Raw genomic sequence first — 25,462 nt, 5'->3', positions numbered from 1 at the left:
CTGAAGACTGGAGTAATGATGCTGAAAATTCAGCTTTTAATCACAGGAATAAATTACTTTGTGAAACATATTCAAATAGAAAACAGTTATTTTAAATTGTAATAATATTTCACAATATTACTGTTTTTTACTGTATTTTTAATTAAATAAATGTAGCCTTGGTGAGCAGACGAAATTTCTTTTAAAAACATTAAAAATCTTAGTGGTTCCAAACTTTTGGACTGTACTGTATCTTAGATTTCTAAAAACCTTGGCGCTAAGCACTTTTTCACGTCAGATCGTTTTTATAAATACGAGCGTTGGCGTGAATTTACGTGTAAGACCAAATCTGTGCGCTTTATAAATGAGGCACGTGGAGTCTACAAACTATGGGGCCTATATATTAATCAGAAAAAGGTGAACAGACTTGTTTTAGATTTGGATCAATAACTCAAAGACGGAAACACTAAAATACAATCTTTAGAATATAGGGGAACAGCGAACTTAACATGTTCTAATGTCATAAATTGCAATCTGGTTGTTTAAGGTAGTTCAAAATGAGACCATCTAGAGTTTGGACAGAAACAGTCATAAAGCAGCTGATATTTTTGCACGAGGTCACCATCGAAAGCTTTCTTAGCATGAAACACTGAGAAGTTCAGCACAAGTGTGGTTGTTGTGCTCGAGAGGCTTTCGCACATCACAGACTGAAGTCTGTGGATGGAAGACGCCCTTGTATAAAGTCATGTTTTTTTTTTTATAAATTCATTCATGCATTCGCTGTATGACACCATTATTGCTGCTGCTGCTGCTGCTTCTTAGCTGTTTTGACTGTGGTCTTACTCAGAGCTTAGATCACTTCCATCATCTTTCCAGATGTAAAACGAGCTAATAAAACAAAAGAGCAAATAAGGTAGAACACATATATTATCTTTAGAAGCTATGCATTTTGCATGACTACTGCACTTTTCATCGAAATGCAATAAGAAAAAGAAGAATCTGCTGCTTCCAGTGCCAGGCACATGTTCTTTAGTCTTTGTTTAAAAGAGCCATAAGAGCGTTTATCAAAGAGACTGCATAATATTCACCCACAGATTATGCTGTTTATGTATATGTATAAATAAAGTGTACTTCTCTTTTTAGCATTCTAATTTGTATAAAAAGGCAAGCAAGTGAGAGTATTTTGAATAGATGAGTGTTGAATGGATAAGTTCAGCTTTAACCTCTTAACCTCATGACCTCTGCCAGGTTTCTAAACCTTCTCTTTTGACTCTTCTGTTATTTTTTTAAATGTATCTCTCATTCTTTTACTTCTTCCCTCCTGTCATCCTCTAAACCCGTGGAATATAGACTTTCAATTCATTTTTACTTTGAAAAGAGTCTTGAATGAAGAATGAAATGCTATTAAATTGCACAGGGACAAACACCTTTCAAAGTCTCCTCATACTTGACATTTACTTAAAGTTTATAGTGAGTATATTACACCAGATTGTGGTAGTTTTCAAATGAATGTTCATGTGAAATGAGAAGAGAGCGGATGGTATAAATGGCTGGTACTCCGCACTAGCTGTGTGATGTATGTTTGTGTAAATGAGGTATTGTGCGTCGTCCCTGTCAATGGTTTTACCAGCTGCAGCTAATAGGAACGTTACCTCACTGACATACATTTGACTGAATGTTTGCAGAAAACCACATCACTTATCAGCATGTGGAGGTCTGATTGTTTCATTTGGAGAAATGTATCACTTAATATGCGACCCCGATCTTCACTTTTGTAGGGATCCATTTTTTCATGTGTATATAGAAACACAATAATTCACTGTGAAATATTTTCTTTATCATCTTTTCCAAATGCACTAAATATTTATAAGTCCTGTTTGACCAAATAGAAAATATGTGTTGCTACTGTATTTGTATTTGGTGCAAACAGTATATAACATTATTTACTCTTCAGTACATTGCCATTTAAAAGTTTGGGGTAAAATTGATAGAAAAAAAAATGATCAAAAGTGACAGTAAAGACACTTATATTGTTACAGAAGATTTATATTTCAAATAAATGATGTTCTTCTGAACTTTCTATTCATCAAAGAAAAAGAGGTATCATGGTTTGTACTACAATATTAAGCAGCACAACTGTTTTCAACATTGTTAATAATAAGAAATGTTTCTTGAGTAGCAAATCATCATATTAGAATGATTTCTGAAGTATCATGTGACAGAGTTAAACTTCAGCTTTTAATCATTACATTAATAAAGTACATTTTTAAATATTTTACAATGGGAAAAGTTCATTTCAATTGTAATATTTCACATTATTACGGTTTTACTGTAATAAATGCAGTCTTTTGGAAGCAAGAGACTCTAAAAGACCCCAAACTTTTGATCGGTAGAGCATCTACTGAGGGTAAATGAATGCTTCTGACGTTTTTTTTCCTTTCCAGGATTCATGCTACCTAACACAAAGGTTGCAGATTTAGTCTCATGTTGAGGTGATCACAATCATCTTTTATTACCACTGTGCCCATGAGGTTGATTCAGGGGAACTGTAGGTCCTGTGAATGCAAAGCATCTGCTGAAATAATTCCTGTGAGAACGCCCAAGGCAAAAAGATGAACTAGATTCATGGGATCAGACAAAAACCTTATGCTGTCCCTCAGTGTTACAAGAAGGTAATTTCAGCTTTGTGGTCAGGTGTGACATGGTGTTAATTTTTGAGTTTTCTTCATTCTTTAGTTCTGGTTTTGATTGTCATCCTCATTGTAAATGACCATGACTGTAGAATCAATACAAATCCCAAATGACACTTTAATAAAAAGTCTGAAGGAAACAAAAACTCTGAGGACTCTTTCTAAAATGAATCATTTCAGACAGGCACTTCTCTTGTTTTTGTCACTTGCCAAAGGACCATTCATGTGTTCATTACTACATTTTCTAAACATATATATACCTGCTTCTAAACATATCTGTAAATTCAACTGCACTTGACTTTTTCGGAAAGCTCTTTTCTGTGGGCTTTTGGGATAAAAATAAAGCACAAAATAGTTCAGATAAAAATGTAACTAAATTTACAAGACATTATTTTCTCAGCATATTTTCCATATTTTCATTTAGTAGAAATGTGAAGTGCAGTTACAATCTAGGGCATGCATGTTAAACAAATATGATCATTTGGTTTAGCTCTTTATTTTACATAAAATGGTACAGTGGAACTCAAACCCTAACCCTTGTTAGGCCTATTTTGTACACTCACTCTTTAAAAAAGTCTGCTAAACAATGTCCTTTAAGTCGCTCTTTAGCTCACAGTTCACATTCAGTCTGTCGGTTTATATGGTTACTTATTTTGTTTATTTCTACACAACATTAACAATATTTAACCTCATACAGTTTAAGCAGAAATGAAGATTAACTGCCTTGGTGCTATGTTAGTTAGAATAGTAATATCTGACAAAACGAGCCAGCATTGTGCAATACAGCAAGCAGCTTATAGCTGATGAAGAGATAGATAGATAGATAGATAGATAGATAGATAGATAGATAGATAGATAGATAGATAGATAGATAGATAGATAGATAGATAGATAGATAGATAGATAGATATGGACTGCAAGAGCAATGCACATTACAGTAACAGGCTAACATCAAATGACACCAGGTAGCAGACATGTTTACTGAAGTTTGTTCTAGAAAGAGAAGATACTGACCTGACTGACTATAAGTGCAAATGTAACAATGAAATATTGCTTGATGTTTTGCACTACAGAATATTTTGAACAGAAACCACAACGACGGCTAGGTGTGATGCATTCAGTTTGCAGTTACAGTATATATTGAGCATATAGAGGTTATAGCTATTTCAAAGGCTGTTTACAAAGCATTTTGAATGGAAAAATTTAATGTATTAAAAAAAAAAAAAAACTTCATGATAATTGTCTGAACTGGCATTCTTCCTTCCATGACAGAGAAAATTATGCCGTCTATCAATATCCTGTGGTATTGGCCATATATAGTGCAAATGTAGAGGAGTGGATTTATCATTTTCAGGACACCTTTTGGTTTCTTCAATGTCATCACAAACATCATCACAAAAAAGTAAACAAAAACGCTTGTTCAGACAATTCAGTTAAACCACAGGTTAAAGTAGTGACATCACACTCTGACTGCATCATCAGATCAATCTGTGATGTCATTACAAAAATATGCCCCATGGGAATTCTTAAATCTCACCCTCAGTGAAGTGCAAAGCATTGTGGGTAGGCAAAAATGTTACCAGCTAAACGTGGGCACGCTCAAGATGCATATCTACACAATTTCGATTTCCCTCTCAATGCCCACATACTTCAATGCATCCGCTTGACTGTACCTAAGAAGCAGAAAAAATTAAAGAACATCACAAAATCATCAGTCTCATTAGAACGCATATATGAGTGTTTAACAAAACCTACCTGTAATCAAAAAAGAGCTCTTCTCCTCGTTGTATGGAGCGCTTGGCAAAGATTCCGATGCGGTGATCGCCGTTAACCATGACAACTGCAATAATATCCAGTGTCAAATGTGCTTCATAGCTTCAACTCAGTGTTGCCTTTGCACTTTGATATTTACGTGATGAAATAAAGTACCTTTTGCGTAACAGTTGGGGTTGACAGAATGGTTGGCGAATCGTATTTTATTCCCTTTTCGAGTGGCATCCACTACAAAGTCTGGAATGAAATAAAAACACTTGTGAAAACTAATAATATAATATAATATAATATAATATAATATAATATAATATAATATAATATATATATAATGAAGCCAGTACCATTGTTCAAGTTGAACAGAAAGCTGGACATGTACTTGTCATAGATTCTGCCCCTCCTGTCTGCTTCATCCTGGGAAATAAGCTACATACACAATGCATTAATCAGACCACGAAGAATATAACTGAAGAATATAGCAGAAGAATCACAGAATCTATTGCTCATCATTAGGGGTGCGTGTGATTTCCACACACCTCTCCACAGTACTCAGAGATGAACTCGTTCTTCTGGACTGGCTCTTTGATAAATGTACCCCACCCTGCAACATCAGACGGGGCCAGGAGCAGGTGCTGGCAAACAGGTTAAACAATATTCACGTGACTAAAGCATCCTCTCTTATTGCCCTTTGATTATCAGCATGTAACATATTGGATGAAAACTACATAGATAGATGGCAGATGTGTACACAAATCAAGCACTTGAGTAAAAGTACAGATACCCTTTTAAAATATTACTATACACTGTAAAAAATGACCGTGATTTTAACAGTAAAAGACTGTAAAAATGCTGCGGTGAAAAACTGTCAATTGGTTTACAGAAAGTTTCTGTACTATATACGGTGAATAACTGTAATAGATCTAATGGTACATTTAATGTAATTTTATGGTAACATACCGTTAAATTCACAGTTTTTGGAAGTGAAAAATAACAATTCATTGTAAAATTTACAGTAAAAAAACATAAATTGACATTGCTACTGTATTTTTTACGGTAAAGTTCTGGCAACCACAGCTGCTGGTTTTTTACCGTAAATTTTACTGGGATTTTTTTTTTTAGCTTTTGATGAACATTGATTCATCATGTGACTCTTATCACCACTGTGTTTGGTGACTGTCAGTGTATTATAAAGGTACAAAACAGATATTAGTACTTCATTAGGTTGGTAAATTAACATTATATCAGTTAATAAAATACGTTATTTTACCGTAAATTTAACAGATTTTTTTTTTTACGTTGCTACTGTATTTTTTACGGTAAAGTTCTGGCAACCACAGCTGCTGGTTTTTTACCGTAATTTTACTGGGATTTTTTTACAGTGTATATTCTGTAAACTTGTCAATAATATATCATATAGTATTTTAAAAATGGGAAAAACTAAATTTGTGAAAATATGTGGCAACAATTAGTATAAAAATATTATGTACAGACGTCACATGGTGCAAAATCTGTTAACATTTTAAGAGGAACTCTATGCAGACATACTAGTTTATATCATCTGTAACTGCTACAACAGCAGGGAAGACGCTTGGGCATTAACTCACATTTATTTTACTTAAAATCCTCTACCTCATACAGAAGGTGCAACACAAATTCGTTCATCTACATTTAAGCATTTCAATGGGCTTAAAGGGGTGGTTCAATGGTTTTTTTCTAGGCATGATTGTGTTTTTGGGGCGCAGTTTAACATGTCTTAATGCTTTGTTTTTTTGAAAACGCTGTATTTTTCATATATTTTTGCTTTATTCTACACCTCTGTTTCCACTGTCATATGAACGGCTCGTTTGACTTCCTGCTTCTATGAAGCCACTCCCTCTGAAATACGCAATGTGCTCAGATTGGTTAGCATCCGGAAACGCCACGCCCCTTACCATTTGTTACCGGCTATGTGGGCTTCGGTTATATTGTATGCTCAATTTGACAATGATTTCATTGACAATAATCAATACTAAAATTCATTAGTATCTGTGCACCATCAGTTGCACGTACATTCAACTTCCAATATCCCTGTTCTTCGCTCATTTTGAACAGGATAATTGAATCAGCGAGTTGTTGACTCAAGAATAGTTGCAACTGGGTCAGTCCAAATCACAAATGATTTTGTTCAGTGTTATGTGTGAACCAATTCAGCAGGTTCATTGGAAAAATCAGACATCGCTTTTGTGGCGATTTCTTCAGTTTGAAATAACGATGAACGATATGTTTTTATGGAATGTAGTGGAGAAAAAAATATAATATTATACTTTGGAATGAAATCAAGTAAAAGTTTCCCAAAATAAAAATACTATAAAATATAGGGTGGTATAGATACTTGAATCATGCACAGTGTCACTGAAAAGTAGTTCATACCTTCTTGAGTCCTCTCTGGATGCTGCAGTTCTTGCAGGAGACCTGTTTGCTGTCCCAGTGGTCTGCGGCCCCACAGGTCATGCAGAGGTCAGGGTCACACTCCCGCACGGCCAGGTAACACGGACACTGCTTGGTGTTACATTGAGTCTTGCAGCGACAGCCAGGAAACCGATTTGGACCTAGAACCAAACACAGAGGGAAAACTAGGTCAGGGTGACCTGTGAATATGTTAATGACATGATTTGAGCAAAGGTCAAAATGGTACAGTGACTTTTTAAAGATAAAGTGTGTAATTTCTTCACTGCATCACTAGGGGTCTGATGTTGTTTTAATTTTGTGTGCTGATGTTGTCGCCCCCTAGTGGTGAACAGATATTGCACCTTTAGCATTGAAGAACTTGTAATGTAAACAGGAGCAATAACTGACCACCAGAAATTCAGAATTATATAGACATTGAATGTTTTAAAGTGTAAGATAAGGTCAAGGAAGAGAGACAGAGGAAGAAACTACAGTAACTTTCCTTAACATTTTCTCTATATTACAAAATATATTCTCTACTACATATATATATATATATATATATATATATATATAGAGAGAGAGAGAGAGAGAGAGAGAGAAACTGAAAGATTTATTTTATTTCTTTATAAATTAAATGTTATTTGTTTGTTTGATTTCCTCAAACAAAAAGAGGATATTTTTATCCCTTTATTTCATAACTGTATACTTGAATTTGTATGTTTTTGTATGTCTATATTTGATGTGTTTGCATGTGTGTGCATGTTCATTTGTGTTGAACTCACACTCACGATCACACTGGCAGAATTTCTCACAAAAGTTTTGTGTCATCACACATGGGCAGGAGCTATCACATGGGTGCTCAGGGTGGTCACATGGCTGATAATTGTACACTTGATTGGATGAGTTGTCTGTATGAAAAACAGGAAGGTAAATAAGAGTAATAACAAAGGTTCCCATGCAGTTTGAATTCCATTATGTTATGTAATTACTGCATAAAGAGGTTTTAAATATTAAAAACAAACATCAAACAAACAATCTTCTAACATTAACAGAGATTAATAAATGCTGTAAATTGTTGTTCATTGTTACTTCATAATACCTGATGCATTAAAAAATTAACCTTATTGTAAAGCGTTACTGCAATTTTGTATATTTAATCATTATATTTATATAAATGTAATATTTTATAACTAAATTATATTGACTATAGACAATAGGCCTTCTGTTATTTTTTAACAAATAGCCAAGAATTGTACATTTTAAACACTTAAAAGGTATTACATTTTATTATATAAAGAACTTATACATTTAGAATATTTTGTTAATGTCATTCTACCCTGTGCAATATTTATTTACAAAGTCTTAAAAACTTTGTTTCCACATTTAATAAGCTTACAATGTAATTAATGCACATGAACAAAACAGACCATTAACTCTTTCCCCGCCACTGACGGAATTTTCCGTCATGACAACGCTTCCCTTAACGTAAATTTCCAGCAATCCATGTTTTCACTGTTATATGGCTTAAGGGGGGTTTTACGCATCTTCTGAAAGAGTACAGAATCTCCGGATCAAAACAGAGACAAAAAAGAAGCAGAAACAAGTGATAAAAGCATTGCTTTAAAAAGCATTGCAATAAAATAAAGTGATCATCAAACATTAAACAGCATATAAATCAAACCTGCCTAGCGGTACCGAATGAAAGGTCGACCCAGGAAGCGGTATAGGCCGGAGAATGCTTTGGGGGTGTTGATGAACTCGATCTATGCTTTTTGTTCATCATTCTGAATCCGATCCGGACATAGCCTTTGACACAAATGTGATTTTCTCAGCTTTTTTGTTTTTGAAACATACCCACATTCAAGTGTTGATAAAAAAGAATGCATGAAGCTAAAATAGTATTTTTATATATATATATATATATATATATATATATATATATATATATATATATATACGTTTTTTTGTTTTTTTTTAAGCAGAGGCTCTGTTCTTTTATGTTTCATGTTTCATGTTTCATGATCAGCTATTCATACAAAAATATTCTAGGGGCCATGACAAATTTGTGAAAATGATAAAAAATGCTGGCAACTTTTTTTAAAGAACGCTGGCAGGGAAAGAGTTAATTTAATAATTGCCATTATCTATCTGACTACCAAATCACCAGCCAGAATGTCGAATTGCCCTAACTATAGAAATCTCCATGACATTTCCTTCAGTCTGTCTATTCTTGAACCTGCCAAGCCACTGAAACCACGTCTCAGTCTGGTATTTCAGTTGAGATTCTTACCTTTCTTCAGCTGTATCTTTGCCCATAATCTATCAAACAAACAGAAACACTGTTGATCTCTAGTGTCTGTATTTTGCTGCCTGTGTAACATCCAGCTTATTAAAGCATGAATATGAAGCAGGTGAAGGTGGATGGTGTGTGAACATCTTGCCTGTGCTTTCGTTTTTTCTTCTGAGGTGAGATCCCACCATCGTCCAGTGGAACACGATGAATCAGCACCTCTTTCACTGCAAACTCATATACCTGACACAAACACGCACAGACATAAATACAGACAGAGCATTGCAACATGTACATTCCCCCACACACACCGCAACACTTAATGGGCGTTAGTCAGTACTTTGAAACCCAACTGAGACGTAACCGCTCATTATCATGTTGATTTTTGCCATATGAGCTCGCACACACTAACACACACATACACACATAAACACACAATCAAAACAACACTCTTCTAGAAAAAGATTTGGACCGTTCCCTAAATGAAAGAAAAACACATGATTTGAGGTAATCACATTTCCAGTTAGCCAAACCACAGTCTTTCTGGGAAAAACACACAGGCACACATGCACACAGTTGTACATTTAAACAGACATATTTTTTGTTGTCTTTGCTTTTGAGTAAATATTGTAGAACTTTCTGCACATTCAACATAATTGCATTTACTTTTAATCTGCAGTAATTATCTACAAATGGACAAGCAAAAGATACTTATTTGACCTCCTGTTCTATGTCATTTTTGTACATACCTCTCTACACGTCTTTGTGCCAATGAGTCGTGCAATAGAGCAGAAGTTGTTGTAATATGTGCCGTGCAGGACTCTAAACAGAGACTCCTCTGCTCCACTCCACTGAGGAGGCAACTCAGACTCCTCTGCTCCTTCCTCCCCTGGTCTCAGTTTAGTGGGACTGGGACACCGAGAGTTACCCTCTGACACACAAACATTCACACAGGTAAATGACAGGTTTTCATGTCGGTCTGACTCTTTACTGAAGTAAATCAGAACTAAATAGAAAAGTTGGGTGTCTACTTTTAAGATATTAATACTTTTTTTCAACAAGGATGCATTGAATTGATCAAAAGTAACAGTAAAGACATTTATCATTTTACAAAAGATTTCTATTTAAAAAAAAAAAAGTTCTCTCATGAAATTCTAGATGGTGCAAACTGATCTTATTAACGCAAATTGCTGACAATCACATAATTAACTACATGGCACAATTGGTTCCTGTTGCATCTGTAGCCAATGAGCTTGCTGATCAACATTTTAAATAGTTATTCAATGTTTATGTAGCACATAACAAGAGCAAACCTCTTCCAGAAGCTCAAACGTGCTGTGTACAATATTATCTGCCTGCAATACCGGAGGCTGCACTTTTAGGACCGCAGCAGTTTCAGGATTGCATTTCTAGGACCCTAGTTTTTGTGACAGCGACATCTAGTTTAAATATTTCAACAGGGTTACCAACGGGTAGGTTTAAGTCTAGGGCAGGGGTCATCAACTATATTTGTCCAAGGGCCAGAATTTTTCACTGCAGACACTGTAAGGGCCAGATACTCGTAATATAAAATAAAATTCGAATTTTATCCTAACACTGTATGTTATTATTTGATATACTAATTCTAATTCCAAATTTATGTTATTTTTTACATATTACCTGTACTGCAGCAAGCCACCAGGGGGCGATAGCGATATTTTAGGCTTCATATTTGTGAGGCTTTCAAGCTGTCCATCACTGTCACGCAATTGTGCGCAAATCCCAGGCAAGGAAAATTTTGACATTTGTGAAAAAATGAGCACGTGAAACAATAAAAGATGTTCAATGAGAGAACGCGTTTATCGTCATTCTTGACTGAAGGCAGGCTATGGTACAAGCTACTTTTCAGAAGGCTTTTTGTTTCGTTAGATTAAAAATAAAAAACGGTTCTCATTCCCCCTTGAATAAGGCCGGCGACACACTGGCTGCGTGAGCGACTCAGCTGCGTGGCGTGTCCGTTTTTATTTCGGCTCCCATATTTAACAGGTTGGAGTTTGCACACTGAGACACGCGTCTCAGGCGCGCTCGAGCCACGCAGAAAACGCGTGCATGCTAGAAATAGAACCGACTCGTGTTCCAGCAACGGGAGTGTTCTCTGGCTAGAGCGCAGAACAGCGGAGTTTGTGCATGTCTGAGCTTGTGAGTTTGTCTGAGTTTGTGCATGAGTTTGTGCATGTCTGAGCTTGTGTTTTGTTGCTTTGACATTGTGGAAAATAGAATAATAGACAAAATGTATTAGCATTTTTACCCGTTATTATCAATCTAAATTAATCTCGTTTTTAATTTAACTTAATTTCGTTTTTCTTTGTTTAAATTGTGTCAATTTGTTAGTCAGAAAATTATTAGACTACCTTAAAAGTATTGCTTAATTTAACAGACCTGTGTGTGTGCGTTTTATATCACTAGTGCAGTGTCCGTTCTCGGAGCATAAGCCCTGCCCGCGTGAGGTGCGCCGCTTCCCGCTCGCGCTGCTCTAACTGTAGTTTACTAAAAGTTTATTAATTCTGAATGTGTCGCGTCTCGCGTGTCCATCTATATTGCACCAAATGCGACACTGCACTCCCCTGTGAAGTCGATTGGATGAACGGTTCTCGAAATAATAAAAATGCAAACGGATATACAGACACAGATTCCTGCCTTTATTAGAGAGAAAAATATGTTCAGCCCCTCTCTCCGAAGCTTCGAATAGTCGATGTTCATCAAAAAATGGTATTCGGACCAGCCCTAAACTTTTTCCTCTTACAAGGCTATTCCTGAATTCAGTATTATTCTGGGGGCCGGATGGAAATCTCTGGCGGGCCGGATTTGGCCCGCGGGCCGCCAGTTGACGTTGCATGGTCTAGGGGTTGGTTAGGACAATATATAAATTAAACTTAATTAAACAACTAAATAATTGCTAGGGTCCTAGACCTGCGGTCTTAGAAATGCGGTCCTGAAAATGCAGCCTCCTGAAAATTGCAGGTAGATGCTACTCGCTGCATAACCAATGAGGTTCATTCTCATGTTATGCAGCATGTTTGAGCTTCCGGAAGAGGTTTGCTCTTGTGCGTTATTCGGGTTTAGTTGAGCTTCTGCTTATGTTCACTGACCAATGTTTACATGCGATTAAAAGCCTAAATTAAATCTTTTCATCATAACAAGCGATCGATTTTCTTCAGAAAATTTGGACTAAACCGCTTGATTCATATGGATTAGGGCTGCACGATTTATCGCACAATACGAAAAATAACATTGAAATCGCTTAAACTCGATTCTTAGAGTGATTATTTTTTTCTGCACAGCTTGTCAATGAACTATGGCTCCAAATGCTAATTCATCTGAAAGCACTGCGAGTTTGAGTCGCTTATAATGTACGTTTGAAAAAGCAACACGCGTCAAACATCTTTCCAGGCATGAGAAGCATTTATTAACATCAACATTTAATAACATGATAACATGTTTTTACTCCAAACTCACTTAATAATGGAGCATCCTTCTGTGAGATGATGTGACTTCTTACACAGAAAAAGGCAGTCATGTGTTTATTAGTCATGTTTAATCAAAGCGTTTCTATCTTCTTTTTATTCAGTTACAGCGATATGACGCATGTTATCGTTCTTCAGCGGCAGGGCATATTTGGAGTTTCTGTGTGAGAGCGCCCTCTGGCTTTCAGATGGAGAAGCATTTACTACTGATCACAGAGCGTACAGCTCTGACAAGGCATAAAATAATCGCAGGCTTTGCCAAATTACATGTGGTTTAATCACGATAAATCATGCAGCCCTAATATGGATTAGTTTTCTGATCTCTTTATGAACTTTCTGAAAAGCATGGTAGTGGTAGTTACAAAGGCAGTCAATGGAAGGAAATCTGACAGCATTCTGTCATCAAAAAGATCTTATTTTGTTTATGAAGATGAACGAAAGTCTTACGGGTTTGGAAAGACATGAGGGTAATGACAGAATTTTCATTTTGGGGTGAACTAACCCTTTAAAAAATGGTACTGATACATTGTGCATCCCTAAAGAAAGTATGCAATGAGGCTGAAGTTGTTGTTAGTGTTTCTATGTGGTTACTACGGTGTTCTGGTGATTGCTAGGATATGTTGATTTTAGATGTTTACTTACTGACTAAAGTCAAAATCAAACCCGCCCCCAAAATCTCTATCATACTCTCTAGATAAGGCTTGGATCCCTCCCTTAAATGTAGGTCTGTGGAATTACAGTATTTTGGCTTTTCTAATCTTTATCATCTAGAGTTTTATCATCCAACAGGCAAAAATAATAATTATTGTCTTCCTAATAATGTTCTTGTGTTCCTAAAACCATTTTCAGTCTCTGGTGCAATATAGTTAGACAACTCACGTCCATGGGACAAGAGTTATTTTTTTTTATTATGGCAATGCTATTTTCAGCAATGGAAGGTTTGCCTGTGTGTTTCATCTCTGTTATTTTGATCTTTATTAACCCTTTATCCACTGTAAATTAAGATGTGGATATGCATATTTTGTTTTGTATGTTTGTGTTTATGCACATTGGTGTGTGTACCTGAGGAACTGGTGGTCTCATGGTCGCTGTCTCCTTCTTTTCCTTCCTCACCGGAGCCTGAGGGACCACATGAACTTGAGGGGCGGGGCTGTCGGCGTCGACGCCGGGGCCTTTGAGACCTCAGCATGTTTTGATCAGCAAACTCTTTTGCCCCTTTCTGTGACCAAAGAAGGGAGAAAGATAAAGATTATTAATAAATAAACAGGTTCTAATTAAATTACAAATTGACAGTAAAGTCATGAAATCGTTATGTAGTTAGAAAGCTATACCTGCAGCAGGAAGCAGTCCAGTCCACAGGGCTCCGTCTCCATACGGATCTCTTTATTCTTCCTCTTATATACATTAGGAGATGCATGGAAAGCTAAGCACAAACATTACATCACATCTGTAGCATTAATCTTGGTGGACAGCTTGATCAGATCATTTGAGACTAACTTTGATGGCAGGTTTAAACAGAGCCTATCTGTATGTTTTGATGTACTGATGAAGACTGTAGGATATGATATAAAAATGAATACTAAACATCAAAATAATTGCACTGCAGACTAGAGAAGGACATTATAATGTCTTACGGTGCAAGAAGCAGTCGTATTTAAAGCAGCGGCGACAGAAAAGTGTATGAAAAGAGTGCAGACTTTGCTCCCTCTGAACAGATTTGGCAAAGGGGCCGTCCATGCTGGGTGTGCAGAGAGGAGGCAACTTCACAGGGCTGGACGGCTCCAGGAGATCCTTATACCTGCAAGAAAGAGAGAGAAATACAGTTACATTATTACTTGTAATAGCAGCAAAACAAAATTGAAAATCTAAAACTGTATGAACGTGTGATATTCAAAGCCTCAGGACGTCATGAGCTGTATATGAAAACGTGGGGGTAATGTATCATGAAAAGAGAAATATTAATCTACTTTTCTTCAAATCTCACCTATATGTGTGTGCTGTTACCTACATTTTCTGTAAAGTCAAAACTATTTTTTTTGACCCAACTCTTTATTGATTTGTGTATTTATTTGTCACTGTAAAAACATTATTGAAGCACAAAAAAACTAAAAAAAAAAAAAAAAAAAAAAGTGAAACTGAAATGATTGTTCAAAAGTTTGGGGCTGGAAGAAGTCGCATGTTCACCAAGGCTGCATTTATTTGATTTGAAAAACACAGTAAATAATATTGTAAAATATTATTACAATTTAAGATAACTGTTTTCTGTTTTAATATATTTTAAAGTGTAATTTATTCCTGAGATCAAAGCTGAATTTTCAGCATCATTACTCCAGTCTTCAGTGTCACATGATCCTTCAGAAATCATTCTAATATGCTGATTTGATGCTCAAGAAACATTGATGTCAATGTTGAAAATGGTTTTGCTGATAAATCTTTATCATTATAAATGTCTTTACTGTCACTTTTGATCATTTTAATTTGTGAATAAAAGGATTAATTAAAAAAAATGACCCCTAATCTTTGAATGGTAGTGTATGTGGGAGAACGGTGCATTATATGAGGATTTAGAGTTTGGGAATCATTTTGTCTTAGTGTTGTATTTTTATGGTGTCAAAGATCAGTAGATGCTTTTAGCATTAGTTCACTTAAAAAAATGAAAGGTAACACTTACTTAAAGCCTACTTACTGACGCTCATGTTGTTCCAAAACCATTATTAACAGCCGTGGTCACTAGTATCAACTGTAGTTTTGTATGTAATTTATACTGTATGTGTATTTTATGTATTTTTTGTTCCAAAAAAAAAAAAAAGGAAATAAAGTCATACAGGTTTGGGGTGAATACAATGATGACAGAATATTATGTTTTGGATTAACTATCCCTTTAACATGCTGAATTTGTTTTACAAACATAACAGGGCATTAAATACATCTCTCACCCACAGATTTCCCCCAGCCAGCGGAAAGAAATAAAATGAGCACAGCTGGTGGAATGAACAATGGTGACATGAAACAGTAAACAGTTGGATGATAATGCAAAGTGTGACGGGTTTTTGTTTCCACTGGTGCTGCGGGGGCTGCACAGCCAGCTGACAGCAGAGCCCGAGGAGCTTCCCATGAACCTTCATTTACCACGGCTTTAAATTGGCATGACATATTCTTTCCTATTCAAGTGAAGAATGTGCATGCATGTTAGGTTTGCCATTATGGTTGCATAAGCTTGTTAAATAAAGGTTTTTGTTTGGGACAGCATTGTGCAACAGGGTGTGTAACTTTGAAATTAAATCAAAATAAGTTAAATGGAAATTAATTGGATTTAACAGGACTGAACTGAAAATCCATCTAAAACAAACTCATCTGATTGTGCAAACAATGGGAGACAGGGGAGTGTAAAAAAAAGAAAAAAGGAAAGTGTTATTAAAATACACAATTCACATTTACATATACTAAAGTTTCACTATTAAAGAGATCAGATGTTGACAGATGTCATGGGATCTGCGCACGCGCTCTACATGTTACACATTTGAAAGAGGCAGGTTTGAATCCGGCCTGCTTCACGTCCTGATCCCATTTCTTTCTAAAAAAAGGAAGTCTAAAACTAAAAAAAAAAGTTCAGATTTTCAATAGTGTGACCTACTTGTTCTTCAGCTCCTCCATGGTGCCTTTGTATGGAAACATGGACGCAATAGCTGTGAAAATCTTGTCATGAGGAATCTTCTTATTGGTGGAGAGCTCTCGTCCTGGTGATGGGAAAGCAAAAGTAAAATCAGCATTTCCAAAATTTGACTTATAAAGTAAAAGTATACTAGTGCTTATGTGTGTGTGTGTGCGCATGTTTCCTCTGCTGTGGCGTAGGGGTCAGTGTGTACTGTAACGGGATACTGGCCTAATACAAACTGAATGAACAAACAGGTTTACCCAGCTCTCTCTGGGAATAGAGGCGACACTCAGAGCAAACAATTGCACGTAGAGACAGACACACAGGGGCCGATCTGATGGGCAACACATGTGAGTTCTAGCCAATTTGAAGTTCAAACAGTGAAATTCAACTCTAGTGTCTCTGGTTGTACAGTGCTATACTGCAAAATGTCTATTAAAAGCCCTAATTCTTTGGTAATATGACACAACATATGGCCATCAAACTTAAAAGATCATAAAATAAAATAAATATATATTATTATTTTTATAATACAAAAGCATTTAATTGTTTTAATTTTTCATTTAAAAATGAATACAAATAAATTAAATTATTTAATTATACAAATAATTTAAAACGTATTATATAATGTATATTTATGTGTATTTTTTATTATCAGAATTATTCATTATTTTGTTTCTGCTCAAAACCAACTCACCTTCAGCAGTGCTCCTCCTCTTTCTCTTGAAGAAGCCCCCTTTTGACTCCTCAGGTCCTTCTGCTACACTTTTCTGCATCCCTTTCTCCTCCTCCTCCTCCTCCTCCTCCTCCTCCACCTTATTCTCTGCTCTCTCTGTAGGTTCTTCCTCCTCTTCTTCCTCTGGGTCTGAGTATTGGCTCAATGCCTCGACCAGCTCCTTAAAGATCTCATCATTTATGAATCCTCCCTCTGTTATCAAGGTACAAGATACTTATGTACATCACACTGTCGGTCTAACACTCACAAACATATGATAAATTGACATCACAACAAGATGAAGAACAATATCTACATTACCATTCAAAAGTTTAGGGTAAGTACGATTTTTTTTCTTTCAGCAAGGATGCTTTAAATTGATCAAAAGTGACAGAAAAGACATTTATAATCTTACAAAAGATTTCTATTTCAAAAAATACTGTTCTTTTGAACCTTTTATTCATCAAAGAATCCTGAAAAAATGAATGACACAACTGTTTACAACATTGATAATAATCAGAAATGTTCTTGAGCATCAAATCATCATATTAGATTGATTTCTGTGGGATCATGTGACACTGAAGGCTGGAGTAATTTCACAATATTATTTTTGTATGTTTTATTATATTTTCCATCAAAAAATGCAGCATAAACTTTCAACGGTAGTGTATGTTAGGATTGAGTGGTTGAATAAAATACAGTAATAATAACTGTCTGTGACGAGCAGGCGGGTGAGAGCCGTGAGGGAACGGCACGGGGCCGGTGGCACGAGTGTTAACGAGCGTCAGCTGCGCGTTGCACCGGGAGCGTCAACAGTGAAGGATGAGAGACCGGTGCAACGCGCCGTTCCCTCACGGCTCACGCCCACCCTGCTCGTCACACTGTCAAATTATTTTATACCAATTTGTTATTGAAAATTATTTACTTTCTTTACTCTTATGTCTTTAAAACATCCAGAAGAGATTCAGTCCAGGTCTAGTGACGCCTCTGATGTGTGTAAATATGTATTGTAATGCTCACCTCTGTCACCATGCACCCCGTCATAATTGTCAATAAGCTCTTCCAGGAAAGCCTCATCCTGTTCCAACACCTCATCTCCCATGTAAGGGATATTATGCAGAAATGTCTCATCTTCCACCTCAGAGACAAAGAGAGGGAAAAAAGATGGTAGGAAGAGGGCTGTGATTTTTCACTGCATTAGTGAGGTTTTTTTAAATGAGAGAGAAACGCACAACGATATTGTAAATGTGCGTTGCAGGTGGGTGGTTTTGTATATGCCTATATTTGTGCCTGCGAGTGTAGGTGTTTAAAGACGCACATCCTCCTCTACCTGAGAGATGATTTCAAAAACACATGCTTAGGGCTGTCTGAACATGTGAATGCGCTGCTGCAGGGTGACCTACTTTTAAAATGACCAGTGTCATAAAATGATGCTTTTCTCTCTCCTTCTTTTTCTGCAGACGCAGGCTGCTAATGGTGATCATGATTGAGTGCTTTTTATGTGTTAATGTGTGTGCGCTTATTGTCCACATCCAGTACCATGAAGTTCTGCTGCAAAGGGGACCAGGAGTACATGAATGGTATCCCAGCAACAGTTGTCAAGGGACGCATGGCAACTGCCTGGTTCGGAAAGGACGGAAAGCCAAACTCTACCATGCACAACTGTGATTGGACAAGAAAAGGAACACAGGAAAACAGAGAATAAGTCAAAGTGTCACTCAGAACTATTAGACAACTGTTAAATTGCTTTAGCCTTACATATATTAATTAGCCAATGCAATTTAAATATATATTAATTTTATATTAGTTGCATTTGAATACTTTTTTCCTAGTTTACAAACAGATCACTGAATAAAAATAAATAATTATCTATTAATAAAGGAAATGTTTACCCAAAAATGAAAATTCTGTAATCATCATGCTAATGCAAACCAAAATTACTTTCTTTCTTATAGGGAAGAATAAAAGAAGACATTTTCAAGAATTAAACTTGTCACTTATTTCCATGCATTTTACAATAAACATGGTTGAAGGCTTTCAAAAAGGATGCACAAGCAAGGTAAAAGTAGTTCATACGATGCATGCACTGTATTCCAAATCTAAATTTTCTGAAGCCATATTATAGTTTATTACATCATCATTTGAATCAAGTTGAACTGATGAGGCTGATTTGTGACAAAATCATTTCAATCATGACAACTCCCGAGGTGAATTATTTAACCAGCATTTATTGGCATGGGGCATGCAATGTACACGTTCTTGATTTTGGCCGACGAGATCTGCTACTGCAAATATAAGAATTTGTTCAGTTTAGTTAAAATAATATACATAAGGTAAATGTTGCTGTCAGGAGGTAAAATTAAAACCCCCGTAGCAGATCTCTACAGGTGGTGCTGGGGAGGAGGAGGGGTAAACAGAAGTTTTCATAATCGCGCAGCAAGGAGATTCCAGGCTAGGGTACAAATAATATGTGTTTATGTGGATTAGGAAGTACATCTAGTTGGCCGATGCCACTGCATTAGAGGAACTAATCAGCGCTCAGTTAGAGTTTCATGACTGAAATATTTAGACCAGTTGTCTCTACTAGATCAACTGATTCATTGAAAAGATTCACATATCAGTCATCAATTCAAGAGTTCATTTGCAAAAAACAATGAACGGCACATTTATGAGTTTTAACCCAAAATGAGTTTTATCAGAAAAGCCAGTATTGTGTGCATGTGCGTGAATGTGTGTGCCGATCTGTTAGTGTGTGTGTGCGTTTGTGTACACACGTGTGTTTGTGTGTTTTAAATGAAATTACTTGGTTTTGTTTAACTCTGAAACATGAAATGTGGAGTTATCTGCTTTTGCTAAACATATATAAAACACATACTTTCAATAAACTTTAATTTTGTTATTACTACTTAATTAAAACAACCCAACTGCAGTTTGATTGATATTACTTGGAATGCACAATAAAAAAAAAACATGATTTGTGAGAATTAATAAAAAAGGAGTTATCTGTTTTTGCAAATGAACTTTTCAATTCTGCTCATATGCATGGTATTGAGATCAAGGGTGGATGCCAAAAGTGTTAGAGAATTATATTTTTGTCTGTTCGTCACTCAAAGCTTGTATGGCTTCAGAAGGAATATAGTGCACTAATCATACAGACCATTTATGATACTTGATGTTCTTGTGTCCTTTTTGAAGCATGAAAGTTTCAGTCCCGCTTAACAACATGAAGGTGAGTAAATAGTGAAAGGATTTAAATTTTAGGGGTGAACTATCCCTTTAAAATATCACACCAAATCAGTGATAGAAACTACTAGACAGAAAAATCAAACTGGGTACAAGTGTGTGCCCGTGGATACACATTTACATTTGTGACAAAATCATAATCCACTAATCAAAAAATATTAGGTTTGGTGTATCTGAAGAACTTCAAGTGTGATATTGTTTTGCAGTTCTGTTGCATGCAGGATCCAGCTGTGCTGGTATGTGGAGCAGTCTCTCTGTCTTCCACAGAGAACTAAGCTCTGCTATGCCCGCCAGCTGCTTTTATTGTGGATATCACAGGAGTTTTAGATATTGAGCGCTGACTTGGCAAACATACAAATACATTTTTGGCAACAGAGCAATTTTATAAAGTGGAAAAAAAAAAAAAAAAAAATCACACCTTGCTACATTTTTACCAGTCTACTGGTAATATTTGCCCGGACTAATTAATTAGAGGTTAACTGTGCCACAGTCAGTCCATTAAAAACATCATTAGAATGATCTAAACTCTTGTCAGGTACTGTATGATAAAGTGGGTACTGCAGGAAATGGAAGGCGAACTGTGGCACCTGATCTTGAGTCATTACTGGCATTTTGTTAGAATAAATTAGGTTTGGAAAATGCCAAGGCAAAGCTGACTATGTATTGATTCAGCTCATAAATCAGCTAGAGGGGACAGTCTTGTGCTGAATTAGCAGCAGGTTCAATTCACAGTAAAGCGATCTAGTGTCATAGAGCAGATGCAGGATGACTGACAGCGGATTAGTGGTAGTCAAGGTCCCCGGCTGTGTCATTCTTGCCTTTTTGTTGGGCAGAGAGCCACTGGTTGTGGACAGAGGAATGGACTGGATTCGGAGCTTGGACCATTCCTCATTCAGCAGCTCGGTTCTTTCTTCAATCTTACGGCGATTCGACTGGAATAGAGCCTGTGAAAAACACACACACACAAAGACTCAGCTTAATAGTTAAAAGACTGAGTTGTTAAAAGTACTGACTTCGGTACCAAGTCAGAACTGAAATTTTAAAAAATGTGACGCTTTGAGCGCTGTTGAGTGGATTCATAAACGCCTCTGATTGGCCATTGTGTTGACATGCTCATCGGATATGTCTGTGATTGGCTACAATGATCAACGCATGGGAGTGTTTGAAAGCACACAGAAGTGTTTGAATTTGAAAGCGTTTGAAAGCAGGCGTCTGGTCCGTGATAGACGCCTGCTTTCAAATGCTCCCGTGTATATCTGTGTAAGCGCTTGTTGAAGTGCGTCACTGATGACTATTTACAACGTTTTTGAAGCGTTGATCATTGAAGCAAATCACAGACATATCCAGGGACATAGAATACGCAAGGGACGGGGGGGGGATGTGTCCTCTGCACATTTAATAGAACGTACATTCGTCCCCCACACTTTTTTCGGGCAAGTGTGTTCACATAGAGGCCAATGCGAATAAATCTAGATTTAAATTCAAAGAGACAAGATAGTCTATGCATGACCTGTCGTTTTATACTTAACTAAAATGAGGCGATCTAAACATTAAAGAGCGATGACTCTCATGTAATATACGTTTCATTCATACTGGAAGCCAGAGGGCGCTCTCTCGCAAAAAGTCTGAAAATGGATTCGTAGAAGTAATTTAGCTATTCGCTGTAGCAGCAGCTGAATAAAAAGCAGAAACTTTTTGACTGATGAAATGTGAAGACAATAAACACGTGAATGCTACAAGATATGGATTATGTATGCTTTACAAGCCATCTCAAGGTATTTATTGACAATGAATATGAATAATGCAGTGCTAATTGATAACCTTTTTAATGTTTTTTTGAAAGAAGTCTCTAATGCTTGCCAAGGCTGGATTTATTTAATCAAAAATACAGTAAAAACAGTAATATTGTGAAATATTATTACACATTAAAATAGCTGTTGTCTATGTGAATATTATGTTAAAGTGTAATTTATTCCTGTGATGCAAAGCTGAATTTTCAGCATCATTACTCCAGTCTTCAGTGTCACATGATCCTTCAGAAATCATTCTAATATGTTGATTTGATGTTCAAGAAACATTTATGATTGTTGTCAGTGTTGAAAACAGTTGCTTAAAATTGTTGTGGAAACATTTAGTTTTTCAGGATTCTTTGATGAATAGAAGGTTCAATGAACAGCATTTATTTGAATTTATTACATTAATTTATTAACATTTATTAAATAGAAATATGTTGTAACATAAATGTTGTCTGTCACTTTTGATAAATTTAATGCATCCTTGATGAATAAAAGTATTAATTTCTCTCTTTTTTAATCTTACCACAATGAATGGTATCATGGTTTCCACAAATAAAGCAGCACAACTGTTTTCAACATTGATAATAATCAGAAATGTTTCTTGAGCATCAAATCAGCATATTAGAATGATTTCTGAAGGGTCATGTGACACTGAAGACTGGAGTAATGATGCTGAAAATTCAGCTTTGACCACATATACTGTACATTTTACAATATATTCACATAGAAAACAGCTATTTTAAATTGTAAATTGTTCTTTAAATTGTTCTTTCAAAAACATTAAACAATTGTAATGTTTCCAAACTTTTGATAGGTACTGTATATTTTCTGCCTTATTCTGTGATCATTTTTTACATTGTATAAAATCCATGAGGACTTAATGCACAAGTGTTTGTAGTACATAAACCAATCACAAAATTGTCACAGCCTAAAATACAGGAAATTTTTTTATAGATACTGGTTATTGTTCAGCAGTGTATTTGATTTCTCATTAAAAGCAAACTGATTTTGAATTAAAAGTAATAAAATAAAAAATAAAAAAATCTGACAATTAGACAATAGTCAGATAAAACTGACATTTCTGTCCCCCTCACTACTGAAACGATGGCTACACCCCTGGACATATCGGATGAGCACGTCAACACAATGGCCAATCAGAGGTTATGAATCCGCTCAAAAGCACTCAAAGCGTCACATTTTTTAAATTTCAGTACCAACTAGCTACCGAAAGTCAGTACTTTTGACAACTCTACTGAAAGCTAAATTTATGAAATTAGAACAGCATGGAAAAATATCAAGAAAAATAAAAGAAAGTACAATGATTAACAAAAAAACTAAAAGAAATGCACTACCGTTTAAAAAGTTTGGGGTCAGTAAGATTGTTTTTATGTTTTTGAAAGAATTCAGTTATGCTCACCAAAGCTGCATTTATTTGATCAAAAATACAGTAAAAACAGTAACATTGTGAAATATTTTAAAATGTAATTTATTCCTGTGATACAAAGCTGAATTTTCAGCATCATTACTCCAGTCTTCAGTGTCACATGATCGTTGTAAATGATAAATCATTCTAATATAATGATTTGATGCTAAAGAACCATTTCTTGGGGGGGGGGTTGGTTTTTTGAAAACTGTGATACATTTTTTTCAGGATTCTTTGAATCAATTTAAAGCATCCTTGCTGAATAAAAGTATTCATTTCTTTAAAAACTTTTAAAGAAGAGAAGAGAGAAATGAAAAATACAGAATAAGACATAGTGAAAAGTATGACAGAGTAAAAGTAAGAAGAAAAAAAAAAAGTGCAACTGCAAAAGACTTTCTACCTTGACCTCCTCAGCTTTGCGAAAGCGTTTCAACTGTCTCAACCTCATGTACTCAGACTTGACTCTCTTCTTCCATTCCAGCAGACTGCGTGGGGGCTTTGCAGTGCAGGACCGGGGACCTGACACCTCCTCCATCACAGGAGCAATACTTATGTATGGAATAAATATACATGTAGTTGAGCTCACATTCAGAAAACATTAACTTTTTTTCTAAAGCTGGAAAATAAACAGAATGTTTAAGGATTTTATAAAATGTACAACAAACACAAGTTAGGGTGTAAAATAAAATGGAGATATGGTACATAAAATCCTCTGTATTAATATTTATTCATTTGCATGATTCCATAGCCTCATCTTCAATGTGAAACATATTCTTTGGGATGTGATAAACAGCACCTTCCAGAAGGGTTCCCGTCAGATGTGACTCATTCTCTTTCACGGACACACACACACACTCAAGGGACCTATAAATCGCATGACTCAAACTTTATCATTCAATACTGACTCCATACAGGACTCACTCACTGCCCCCTGCAGTTCACAAAACACAACCAACATTCCGCATTATACACCATTTAAAGGTCTCCAATTCAGATTAGTACTTAAGATTAACGAAACTCGATAATAATTGAATGGAAAATGATAAAAACGTGTTGGCTGTCAGAAAGAAAAACTGGTTATGCAAACAGCATCAAAGTGACACTGTGCACGGAAAAACACGCGCTCCTCACGCGTACACACTGGAAGTGGGCGTGTCTCTCTCGCGAGCTCATATCACCACGGTGCGGATAAGTGCGTAGTACACTTTTCACCCTTTCTTAACCCCTCAATAATGTTTTCTCGAACTTTCGAGAAACTAAAATGAAATATAAAAGGTTTGGAAAGGAATAGCGCAAGGCTACACGGGCCACGAACGAAAGCGTTCATAATGAAGGACGCTAAGCGTCAACAACGCCACACGTTGAAAATATTTGCACGAGAAGCTGTGAAGCAAACGATACACGCTAAGACGATTTAAACATGTCGTGCACACATGCTCTTTCTCTCTCGCACATGCTGGATAACGATACTCATAGGCGCTGTCGCAGTTTGAAATACCTTAAGAGTCCCTGCTCCTTCCTTTAAATCCTCGCGAATCAGCTTCAGCTTCAAGTGCGCAGCAAAGAAGTCCGCGTGCCCAAAAACGTCCTGTAGTGAAAAACGGTGTCTTGGCTACCGACCCACTGCAGATGTCGGTGCCAGAATGTTTGTGTTGACGAGCGCAGGGGATGTGAGGATTCCTCGGTCGTTCGTAAGCATGTCGAGATTGTAGTTGTACAGTTAAGAGCTGCGCACTTGGTTGGCACGGTCAAAGCACAGGGTGACGTCTTTATTATGAACATACTCCAGCGCTCTTTGGCTGGACCACAGGCTGAGTGCACTGGGGAGGAAAATAATAATGCAACTTATTTTCTGAATAATTAAAAGACTAAATACAAACATATGCATGAGCTCTGACATTTAATTTGCAGAATTAAAAATTATGATAATTAATGATAATAACTAGGCTATTAGATCTGTCTATTAGG

General features: G+C 36.3%; 1 protein-coding gene across 2 annotated transcripts; it reads right to left on the bottom strand.

The window, feature by feature from the left end:
• Nucleotides 1–2,767: 2,767 nt before the first annotated feature.
• Nucleotides 2,768–25,294, bottom strand: ezh1 (enhancer of zeste 1 polycomb repressive complex 2 subunit). Of its 2 annotated transcripts, none has more exons than XM_048196135.1 (20): nt 24,993–25,294; nt 23,895–24,042; nt 21,094–21,219; nt 18,572–18,694; nt 18,053–18,170; nt 17,015–17,245; nt 16,297–16,399; nt 14,297–14,460; nt 13,994–14,085; nt 13,725–13,881; nt 9,909–10,090; nt 9,311–9,402; nt 9,160–9,188; nt 7,658–7,777; nt 6,849–7,027; nt 4,976–5,071; nt 4,784–4,865; nt 4,599–4,679; nt 4,425–4,509; nt 2,768–4,342 (listed from the first exon to the last, which is right to left on the bottom strand). In XM_048196135.1, the coding sequence occupies exons 2-20, from the start codon at nt 24,027–24,029 to the stop codon at nt 4,282–4,284; spliced, it is 2,256 nt and encodes a 751-aa protein (XP_048052092.1). In that variant the 5' UTR covers nt 24,030–24,042; nt 24,993–25,294; the 3' UTR covers nt 2,768–4,281. The 2 variants fall into 2 exon arrangements, with proteins under 2 accessions (XP_048052092.1, XP_048052087.1); XM_048196130.1 differs by having other exon boundaries at nt 7,652–7,777; nt 24,993–25,292.
• Nucleotides 25,295–25,462: the final 168 nt, after the last annotated feature.

The sequence above is a fragment of the Megalobrama amblycephala genome, linkage group LG1 (genome assembly GCF_018812025.1).
Source record: "Megalobrama amblycephala isolate DHTTF-2021 linkage group LG1, ASM1881202v1, whole genome shotgun sequence".
Classification (NCBI taxonomy): Eukaryota; Metazoa; Chordata; class Actinopteri; order Cypriniformes; family Xenocyprididae; genus Megalobrama; species Megalobrama amblycephala.
The sequence above is the reverse complement of the archived record's forward strand: the minus strand, read 5'-3'. Positions and strand labels throughout refer to the sequence as shown.

Excerpts from the sequence above, each read along its gene's own strand:
- ezh1 (XM_048196130.1), bottom strand. The coding sequence starts at position 24,029 with ATGGAGGAGGTGTCAGGTCCCCGGTCCTGCACTGCAAAGCCCCCACGC. Across the intron at positions 14,461-16,296 it reads ATGGAGGAGCTGAAGAACAA|GTATAAGGATCTCCTGGAGC; the intron begins GTAGGTCACACT and ends TCTTTCTTGCAG. Across the intron at positions 9,403-9,908 it reads GCACAAAGACGTGTAGAGAG|GTATATGAGTTTGCAGTGAA; the intron begins GTATGTACAAAA and ends TGTTTGTGTCAG.